Source organism: Cervus elaphus, chromosome 22 (genome assembly GCF_910594005.1).
Source record: "Cervus elaphus chromosome 22, mCerEla1.1, whole genome shotgun sequence".
NCBI classification, from domain to species: domain Eukaryota; kingdom Metazoa; phylum Chordata; class Mammalia; order Artiodactyla; family Cervidae; genus Cervus; species Cervus elaphus.
In genome coordinates this window covers 4,492,579-4,502,959 of record NC_057836.1, presented here as the reverse complement: position 1 = coordinate 4,502,959, position 10,381 = coordinate 4,492,579, and the positions used below count along the sequence as shown (strand labels likewise).

At 56.7% G+C, this 10,381-nt stretch overlaps 1 protein-coding gene across 1 annotated transcript; it reads left to right on the top strand.

Annotated features, from left to right (window-relative positions):
• The first annotated feature begins 739 nt into the window (after positions 1 to 739).
• UPK3A (uroplakin 3A) lies at positions 740 to 9,414 on the top strand. Its single transcript, XM_043882083.1, has 6 exons — positions 740 to 838; positions 1,816 to 1,971; positions 2,794 to 3,073; positions 4,592 to 4,674; positions 6,996 to 7,128; positions 9,071 to 9,414. The coding sequence occupies exons 1-6, from the start codon at positions 787 to 789 to the stop codon at positions 9,228 to 9,230; spliced, it is 864 nt and encodes a 287-aa protein (XP_043738018.1). The 5' UTR covers positions 740 to 786; the 3' UTR covers positions 9,231 to 9,414.
• Positions 9,415 to 10,381: the final 967 nt, after the last annotated feature.

The following is a 10,381-nucleotide window of genomic DNA, read 5'->3' as shown; positions in this document are numbered from 1 at the left end:
TAAACAGAATTCCATAGAGAAATTAAGGGCCTCTTTAGTGCTTTTGAACTGTGGTGTTGGAGAAGACTCTTGAGAGTCCCTTGGACTGCAAGGAGATCCAACCAGTCCATCCTAAAGGAGATCAGTCCTGGGTGTTCATTGGAAGGACTAATGCTGAAGCTGAAACTCCAGTACTTTGGCCACCTGATGCAAAGAGCTGGCTCATTGGAAAAGACCCTGATGCTGGGAGGGATTGGGGGCAGGAGGAGAAGGGGCCGACAGAGGATGAGATGGCTGGATGGCATCACCGACTCGGTGGACGTGAGTTTGAGTAAACTCCAGGAGTTGGTGATGGACAGGGAGGCCTGGCGTGCTGCGATTCATGAGGTCGCAAGGAGTCGCAAGGAGCGACTGAACTGAACTGAACTGAACTGAACTGAGCTTACAGTATGGAAACTGAGGCTCAGAGAGGGGCTGGTTTGCCCTCAAGGTCTCATTAGGTGAGAAACGCCCTGAAAACACTGCTCCATCCCCAGTACAAAGCACTTTGGTCAGGGGAAGGAGGGGGGTGGGGGGGTGGGGGAGCGGATTCGGTGAGGAGGGATTCGTGCCCTGAGCACCTCGCGGTCCCGGGGGAGCCAGGGCCGAGTTTATGCAAATTTCCTGCGAGGAGGTCGGGGATTGGCTGGCTCGGGCGGGGGCGGGGCTTGCCCTTGGCCCAGGGCCGACAGGTGCGCGCGGCGGGACAGGCGCGGTCCAAGCTCGCCCCCTGACCACCGTCCCGTCCGTCGCAGCTTTTCCCAGGCGATGCCTCCGCTCTGGGTCGTGCTGGCCTTCGGCTGCCTGCGACTTGGCTCCGGTAAGCGGGGAGTGAGAAGGGGGGGGCGTCTGTGCCAACCGTGGACGGGGTGGGGGGTGTCCTGCACCCCGCAATTCTCCTGAAGGGTCGTGAGAGGCACCTGGATGGGAACTTGACTTATTCACTCCAGGAATAGGCGTGGGTGCCCTGCTCTGCGCCAGGCCCTGTGCAGGCTCTGGGGACCCAGATAGGACTACTAATAGCTAACACTGAGTAATGAGCTTTCTCTGATGGGGATTCGAGGGCTCGGTGCTGGCTGTTACGAGAGACAGACACACAAGGCGCTGCGGGAGAGCAGGGGACGGTCTGGACTAGATTCATGGTGATGCTTTGATCAGGAGGGGAGGCACATTTCAGGCGAAGGAGCAGCACGGAAGGAGGCGGGCCGCAGGGTCTACACTGGGAACCTCCCGCCCATTGTCCATCGGTGTGGCTGGAGCCTGAGGTCAGGGGGTGTGCATACAGGTCAGGCTGGGGACCCATGAAGCAAGGCCCAGAGCTTCAGGGCCTCACTGCCCCTCCAGAGAGACTGGACCGTGTTGGAGAGCAACAGAGATCCCCCAAGGGGCCCAGTGGGAAGGGGTTGCAGTCAGCTTTGCAGGTCAGAGAGCAGAGGGTGCGGGAGGGCTGGTTCCTGGGGTCCAGGTGAAGAGGGTGGATTCAGACCGGCGAGATGCACGGGAGGGGCCGTGGGTTTCTTGGCGACCGGCTTATCTGTTGGGGGGAGCGAGACGGCAGCAGTTCAGCCGGACTGCCTGGTTTCGGCTTAGGATGGCTGGGCTGGGGGAGGGGTACAGGGGCTCTCCCCACGTCTGAGACAAGCTCCTGAGATGGCCTGTGGGGAGAGGGAAAGCCGGTGCCTGGCGCCAGCAGCTGCTCACTAGCTGCAGACCTGCGTGTGTGGGCATGCAGATGGTTGCCTGTGGGTGTGGGCAGTTCTGCCGGGGGTCAGCTCCCATCCTCACTGCCTCCTCCAGGTGTGAACCTCCAGCCCCAACTGGCTAGCGTGACCTTTGCCACCAACAACCCCACCCTCACCACGGTGGCCTTGGAAAAGCCCCTCTGCATGTTTGACAGCTCAGCGGCCCTCCACGGCACCTACGAGGTCCACCTCTATGTGCTGGTCGACTCGGGTAAGGGTCCTGCTGCCCTCGGGCTGCTTTGAAAGGGGCTTTGAGCTGTCTGTAGGCAGGAGGCGGGGAGATAAGACGAGGGTGCTCCATCCATGCAATCAAACCACCCCAGGCACCTCCCTAACACGCTCGGGTATCTGCTCTGTGCCAGCCCTGGGCTGGGTACACCTGCCCTGGAGGGATATCTAGTCTAGAGGGGGAAATAACAGCATCGATCATGGAGCACTTACATCCTGCTTGGTGCTTTGCAGACCTTAGAGCTTAGAGCTTGGTGCTTTGCAGACCTTAGAGCTAATTGTTACAACCTGCCTGCAAGGTGTCCGTTAGGATGCCCACCACAGGGGCAAATAATCAGGGCCCAGAGAGGCAGAGTGACTCGTGGGAGCTCCTGAGCTGGAGATCAAATCAGAGTCTCTGGTCCTCAAGCTCAAGTCCTTCCCAAGGCTTCCCGAGGTGGTTTGAGATGGGTGTCTGGGAGACGTGCTGGCTCTGGGCCAGCCCCACCTGTTCACTGGCAGCGATGCTGGGATCCCGGAGGAGGAACCCAATGACCGCCTCTTAGCTTTCAGCCATTTACAACAGCTCATGTAGGGCCGTGATTTTATTGACTGCCTACCCATGCCCAATCCCAGTCTGTGGGCACTGCGTGGTGTTTCCCTTGAATTTCACAAAGGGTCTAGAGAGATACAGTGAGTGGTCCAAGATCACCCAGCAAGTAAGGAAGAGATCCCAAGGCCCAGCTCGGCACTGGTGCAGAGAGGATGCTTGGGAACGTTTGTTGAATGACTGAGTGAGTGACTCAGCCCAGCACTGCCTCCACAGCCAGCTTCAGGAACGCCTCTGTGCAGGACAGCACCAAGACCCCTCTCAGCTCGACATTCCAGCAGACGGAGGGGGGGAGGACAGGGCCCTACGAGGCCGCGGCCTTTGACCTGACCCCGTGCAGCGACTCGCCCAGCTTGGATGACGTCCGGGATGTGTCCCGGGCCTCGGAGATCTTGAATGCATACCTGATCAGGGTGGGTGCCAACGGGACCTGCCTGTCGGACCCCAACTTCCAGGGCCTCTGCAACCCACCCCTGTCTGCAGCCACGGAATATAGGTGAGTGTGAGCTGCTGCTGGCAGGTGGCAGGTGAGCTCCGACTCAGTGCGGGAGAAGGGGGCGGCCTAGAGCTGGGTGAAGCGTCAGAGGCCACATTCCTTCAGAGCCTACCACATGCCAGGATGTCCTGGGTACCACGAAGGATTCCTGGCTTCCTGGGCAGGTGACCATGTGCTCAGAGGGACTACCTCTTGGCTTAATGCTCTGCCATCACCATCCTGAAATCCTTAATGTTTAAACAAGGGGCCACATTTTCCCTTTTGCACCGGGCCCCACAAAGTACACATCTGATCCCGGCCCATCACCCGTGTAGCCGTTTGTTTGACAGGGAAGGAAGGAATGGTGGTCCAGAAGCGGAAGGGGGTCACTCTGAGAAAAGCTGGGGTTCATTGTGAAGGCTTCTCCCTGCTCCCTACAGTGTACCCCACCGTGGCTCACTCCAGGACCGAGGGTCCCCGATCCACTTTCACACCTATGTCCTGAGCATCTTCTTGGGGCCGAGTTGGGGGCTCAGCCATGACCCAGGCACGGGGGTCTTACCCAGTGCCAAGCCTTGACTACACACACTCCAGTTCCCATGGGGACGCCTGGACCGGGGTCTCTGTACCCTCTGGGCCACATGTGGACCCAGGCCGTCACTCCCCTCCATCCTCTCACAGAGCCCACTCCTCCCCTCTACTCGGCCACCGGGCAGGACTTGAGTCCTGGACGTCCTTGCCCCCGACCTCAACCCTTACCTCTGACCTTGTTCTTCGTGGGAGAAAACCTCTCCCTCCTACTTGCGCCCACCCTACCTAGGGGACTCATCCCAGCCTCTGAAATTCCCATCTTCAAACCTATCAAAGCAGGGGATTAAGCAAAATGCTGGATGGTATGAAGATTTTAAGGGTCTTCATTTAAATGTCAAACTAGAGGCTGTTGATTTCTTTGATCTCAGAACATTCATCCTTTTTAACTGAGGGTGAAGAAGGCCTAAGGCTATGGGTATTCTGTACTGATCACCTGATCTTCCTTTATGATTTGCAACCCTTGATTGGGATTTTCTGTCTATAAAGTTAGCCCTTATCAGAGGGCAGCAGTTTTGCAAATAGATATTCTTCCCTTGGTTATTGTTTTTTTTTTTTAAGTCACTTTTGTGAGACCAAGGACCAGGCTAGGAATAGAGGAAGGCAAAAATGCAAGGAGGACAAATAGGTCAATACCCCGCAAATCAGCTATGTGTGTAATACATGCAGCAGAGAAACAGAGGGGCTCCCAGAGGGACAGCGTAGGCTCTGAGGGCTTCGTGGAGGAGGTGTCTGAGCTGGGGAAGCAGCCCAGGGAGAAGGTGATGCCAATGCAAAGTCCAGCAGCAGCCTGCGGCCAGAACACCCCCCTGCCACTCCACCCATTGTGGCCACCTAGATTTTCATCTCCCACAAGTCCCAGTTCGGCCCCCAACCCCACAATCCCGCCCCCTCCCCATGGCCAAGCCTCATGGGATGGATAAAAGTCATCCCCGCTCCACTTCTTTCCAGGTTCAAGTACGTCCTGGTCAATATGTCCTCGGGCTTGGTACAGGACCAGACTCTGTGGTCAGACCCCATCCGCACCGACTGCCGTAAGTGGTGGGGCTGGGCCGGGGGTGGCCCTCAAGGGAACCTGGGCAAGCAGACTCAAGCCGTCACTCGGAAAATTGTCTCCAGACACGGGCAGGTCACTGGATTAATAATTTTCCCCGAGACCTCATCCTCCCTTGCTCCTTCCCTTCCTTCCTCGAAGGCCAGGTCATGTGACACTGGAAGGTGGAGGACTTGCGGGTGTTTGGATAACTGGTGCGGGTGTTATGGGCTTCCCTGGTGGCTCAGAAGGAAAGAATCTGCCTGCCAGTACAGGAGATGTGGGTTCTATCCCTGGGTCAGGAAGATCCCCTAGAGAAGGAAATGGCAACCCACTCCAGTATTCTTGCTTGGAGAGTTCCACGGACAGAGAAGCCTGGTGGGCTACAGTCCATGGGGTCACAGAGAGTCAGACATGACTGAGCAACTAAGTATGCACTGGCCATCTGGACAGGCATAACTGGAGACAGAATCGACTGGCATCTTCAGCCCTGAGGATGCATTTGCCTCCAAAGGGCAGAGAGGTTATCGTGCATTTAGACCCTAACCCGCCCCTTTGTTGAACCCTGCCAATGATGACATCATTATCACGTAAGATGGTTCCAGAGGCATCTCAGCCACAGGGGCAGGAACCCTGGAGGCAGCAGAGTGCCATTCTCCTGTGGTTTTTCTAAAGTGGGGGGTCTTGCAGGCCCAAGCATCTGCCCATGGTCCTGCCTGTCCGTCCTCAAGCCTCCAGCTGTGTTCTCAACACAGATCTGAGGTTTATAAACTCAGAATCGTGTCTGCTAAAGCTTAGGGGCAACAGAAGTGATTTCCCAGTGTAATTTTGACAACCCATGACCCTCATTTTAGACTTCCCCAGGACTTCCTTGGTGGTCCAGTGGTTAGGACTCCACGCTTTCACTTCTGGGGGCCCAGATTTGATCCCTGGTTGGGGAACTAAGATCCCACAGGCTGCGTGGCACAACCAAAAAAACCAAAGAACTCCGCTGCCACTCACAGTGATCTCGTGGGTCAATTAGGGCTCTGCGAGGTCGCCTGAGGTCACAGGGCCAGTGAGGGTGCAGACGGGCAGGCCTGGGTGCGACTGGGTGGTTCCTCGCCACCCTCCGGTGGCACAGCCATGCTCTGTGGTCCCACTGGATCAACACTGCCCTGGCACCAAGAGTCCCAAGTTCAGTCCCAGCCGCTGAGCCTCACTGCTGTGTGAGCCCTTCAGAACCTCAGTTTTCCCATCTGAGAAATGGGAAGGAATATCCTTGCCCCACTTTCCCAGCAGGGCTCCTTTGGGCAGTCCAGATGAAAGCCCCAGGCCCTGCTCTCTAAGGGCAGGGCCTGGAGGTCAGTCTGCGTGGAGAGCGCGCCCTTGGGGACGGGACAGACCTCCAGCTTGAGGCTGGAGTCTGAGTCCTGTTGAACAGGCATGCAATCTCCCTAAGCTGCAGTAAGTGATCTGCAAATCAGGGTCTCATGGGATCTACCAGGGACACTGGATGGGAAGCGGCCAGCTCACAGTATTGTCCACTTAGGTCCAATGGGTGACACTGGTAAGAGCAGAGGGGGCCCACAGACCCCCTGGCTCCGTCAGATTAGAGACCTTTCAGTTCAGTTCAGTTCAGTCGCTCAGTTGTGTCTGACTCTGAGGCCCCATGGACTGCATCACGGCCAGGCCTCCCTCTCCATCACCAACTCCAACACCAAACTTGTGTCCATCGAGTCGGTGATGCCATCCAACCATCTCATCCTCTGTCGTCCCCTTCTCCTCCTGCCTTCAATCTTTCCCAGCATCAGGGTCTTTCCCAGTGAGTCATTTCTCTGCATCAGGTGGTCAAAGTATTGGAGCTTCAGCTTCAGCATCAGTCCTTCCAATGAACACCCAGGACTGATCTCCTTTAGGATGGACTGGTTGGATCTCCTTGCAGTCCAAGGGACTCTCAAGAGTCTTCTCCAACACCACAGCTCAAAAGCATCAGTTCTTCGGCGCTCAGCTTTCTTTGCTCCGCCTGTATTTTGTTTATAATCTGTATTCCATCCATCTTCATTGGAAGACTTGAGACCGTTTATCATTTAAAATCATGAGAAAAGACAGTGATAAGAGGGTGAGAGTAGACACACGCGAGACAAAGTTGGGGAGTGGAATACGGAGGCGAGTATAATTCCACCTCAGACCCAGGGGGAGGCATTGACCTGGCCTCGCTTCATCCCTGAGAGTTTTGGCTGCCAAGGCAGGCACGCCCTCCCCACCCCTGACCCCCCCCCCCATCCCTGGGAGGAGGCTGGGCGGTGCAGTGTCCAGGCAGTGACCACCTGCCCCCCGCAGTCACCCCGTACTCGGCGATAGACACGTGGCCCGGCCGGCGGGGCGGGGGTATGATCGTCATCACGTCCATCCTGGGCTCCCTGCCCTTCTTCTTGCTCGTCGGCTTTGCTGGCGCCATCGTCCTCAGCCTCGTGTGAGTACCTGCCAGCTGGGGGGGGCGGGGTTTGGGGACACACCCCACGGGAGGCTCTTCCGAGGTGGGGAGAGCCTGGGAGCAAAGCTGCCTTCTGCCCTGGGTGGGGAGCGGGGTTCCAGTGAGAGGGGAGCAGGGTCCCGGGGAGGCCCAGGTCAAGTCTCAGCTGGGTAAGAGGGGCGCCGCGCCGAGGCTCTGTGGATGACCCCAGCTCCGACACAGCGGTGCATCTTGGGCAAGGATCGGGCTGGCCGAAAAGTTCGTTCGGGCTTTTCGTATCATCTTATGGAAAAACCCAAACAAACTTTTTGGCCAACCCAATATCTTATCCTTCTAGGCCTCAGTGCCCTCTTCTGGAAAATGGAGATTGTGATCAATATTGTCTACCCTGTGGAGTTGCAAGGGATAGATGAAATATTACCTCTACTCTACGGCCTGTTGAGCACTCAGGCAGTTGCTGTTCAGTCGCTCAGTCGTGTCCGACTCTTTGCGACCCCGTGGACTGCAGCACGCCAGGCTTCCCTGTCCATCAACAACTCCCAGAGCTTTCTCAAACTCATGTCCATCGAGTTGGTGATGCCATCCAACCATCTCATCCTCTGTCGTCCCCTTCTCCTCCTGCCCCCAATCCTTCCCAGCATCAGGGTCTTTTCTAGTTTCAGGGCAGAATCCAGGTACTAAACAGGTCTTAGCTTTTGTTATCAGGATGGGGACACTGAGGTCTGTGGTGGGGAAGGAGGCCCAAGGTCACACAGCCCGTTAAAACGGAGCTGGCCCCGAGCTCCCGAGTCACCTGAGTCCACGACAACTCTGATGTGCGTCTACTTAGATTAGGACTGGAGGGGTCTCCTGGGGTGTCTGGAGCAGCTAACAGAGCTGCCTGATGGGAAGACAGAAGTGCAGTCACAGGACGGAGCAGGGAGTGAATCAAGGCACCCATGGGTGCAGCTGCTGTGGGAATCCAGAGGAGGGCAGTGCAGATCCTCCCTGGAGTATCAGGGTGGGCTTCCTGGAGGAAGGAATGGCAGGAACAAATTCTTATCAGGACTGGGATGAATTGAAAATTCATGTGCAGTGCGCATCTCAGCAAGAGAGGCAGGAGACCCAGGCAGCTTTAAAGGAGAGGGGGGATGCTTGTCCCAGTGTCGGTGGAGAGGGTGGATGGAAAAGCTTCTTGGAGTGGGTGAAATTAAGTGGAAATATAGAAACTAGCCAGGCAGATTTAAAGACATGTGTGGTGGGTGAAGGACGGAGTAGGGAGACAGCAGTGACCTTGGAAATCGGATTGCTCTCTGGCATTTAGATTAATAAAAACAAATAGTAGATGAGATTAGCCACCAGGGGACTGGTCTATATGGCCAGACCTGGGAGCAGGTGGGATGTGGTTACATCCCTCCCTCCCTTTGGGCAGCATCCTAACCATGGTCCTGTTATCTGACCTCAGTCTGGCTCTTCCATTGGTCTCTCCTACCTGCGACATCCCAGTTCCAGCTGCCCCCAGCTCCCCATTCTTACCCCAGACACACCCCAGTCCTTCCTATCAAATGCCTGAGATGCCTTTCTGTGCCTCCACTCTCTTCCTTTAAGGTCAGACTAACTGCCCCCTCCTCCAGGAAGCCCTCCAGTGGTTTCCCTCCCCGGATTTGTCCACTATGCCTGGTCATTGTCTGCTGTGGTCTGTCTCCCATAGAATCTTAGCTCTTTGGGGACATTTGTCCAGCTCAGTAAGACTTGTAAATTGCCCACCCGGTTCCAAAAGAGTGACGCTTTCCTTAACGCAGGGCCTGGCACACAGGAGGCACTCCAGAAAGACCGGTCTATTGAATGAAGGCCGAAGGTGACCTCTGTGAAAGCCATGTCTAAGCAGAAAGGCCCCTGCCCAGCTGAGGGGTGGGGTTAGCTCTGCGCCCCTAACCCTGGCTCTGTTCATCTCCTCTGTCAGGGACAGGGGTGATGCTGACGGGGCAACAAGTCACGACTCCCAGATCACGCAGGAGGTTGCCCCCAAGTCCCTGGGGACCTCGGAGACCCCATACACGTCTGTGAACCGGGGGCCGCCACTGGACAGGGCCGAGGTGTACGCCAGCAAGCTCCAGGACTGAGCCTGGGCGCCTCTTCTGGGCAGCCACAGTCCCCCTGAGGGCCTTGCCCGGGGGTCTGTGGGGGACAGTGTTCACACCCGGACCCCACCCAAGGCGAACTAACACAGGCCCATGGATCCAACTACAGGAAAGCGCTTAATAAAACTTTCCCGAGATTCAGAGTTCAATAAAGATGTACAGAATGACTGAGATGCTGAATGAATGAATGAATCTCTGTCATTTTGAGGGGTTGCATTGTTTCTCTAGGGGGTGGGGGCAGGGGGCTAGCTTTCAGTCAAGGTGAGGGTGCAGAGGGTAAGATCAGGGCTGATGGCACACCTTCTCCTCTGGAAGGTGGGAAATCAGCGCCCCCCATGCGCTCACGGGAGCTTTAGGGGCCGGCCCTATGACCGGTTCAAGTCCGTACTGGTCAGTGTGTCCTTGGGCTTGGTACAGGACCAGACCCTATGGTCGGACCCCATCCACACCGACCGCCGTAAGTGGTAGGGGTGGGCCGGGGGTGGTCCTCAAGGGAACCTGGGCAAGCAGACGCATGCCATTACTCAGAAAATTGTCCCCAGACACGGGCAGGTCACTGGATTAATAACTTGCCCCGAGACCTCATCCTCACCCGCTCCCTCCCTCCCTTCCTCGAGGGCCAGGTCATGTGGCACAGGAAGGTGGAGGACTTGCTGGGTGTTGGGCCAGCTGGTGCCGTGTTACCGGCTTCCCTGGTGGCTCAGGGGTAAAGAATCTGCCTGCCAATGCAGGAGACCCGGGTTCGATCCCTGGGTCAGGAGGAGAAAATGGCAACCCACTCCAGTATTCCTGCCTGGAGAATTCCGTGCAGAGGAGCCTGGCAGGCTGCAGTCCAAGGGGTCTCAAAGAGTCAGATAGAACTGAGCGACTAAGCACGTACGCACGCCAAATGGGGCACACGTGTGGTTATTAGATGCTATTTGGGGTTTGCTGGCTTTGAGGTCCTGGAAGCCGATCTGGACCCAGGGTGCAGCTCTGTGGGCATCACATTCCCCTCTGCCCCCGTCAGCTCTTTGTCTCTGGAGCTCAGTTTCCCCATTTGTAAATGGGCTGATGTAGGCAGTTAACTTAAGGGTCACGCACGCCTGGGTCAGGGGCACCGAGTCCTCCTGGGGGGCTGGACAGGCTCTCCC

What these genes read in the sequence shown, in the direction of transcription:
- UPK3A (XM_043882083.1), top strand. Translation starts at nt 787, where the DNA reads ATGCCTCCGCTCTGGGTCGTGCTGGCCTTCGGCTGCCTGCGACTTGGC. An exon ending in CTGCCTGCGACTTGGCTCCG is followed by an intron (nt 839 to 1,815) that starts GTAAGCGGGGAG and finishes TGCCTCCTCCAG; the next exon opens with GTGTGAACCTCCAGCCCCAA. An exon ending in CTATGTGCTGGTCGACTCGG is followed by an intron (nt 1,972 to 2,793) that starts GTAAGGGTCCTG and finishes CTGCCTCCACAG; the next exon opens with CCAGCTTCAGGAACGCCTCT.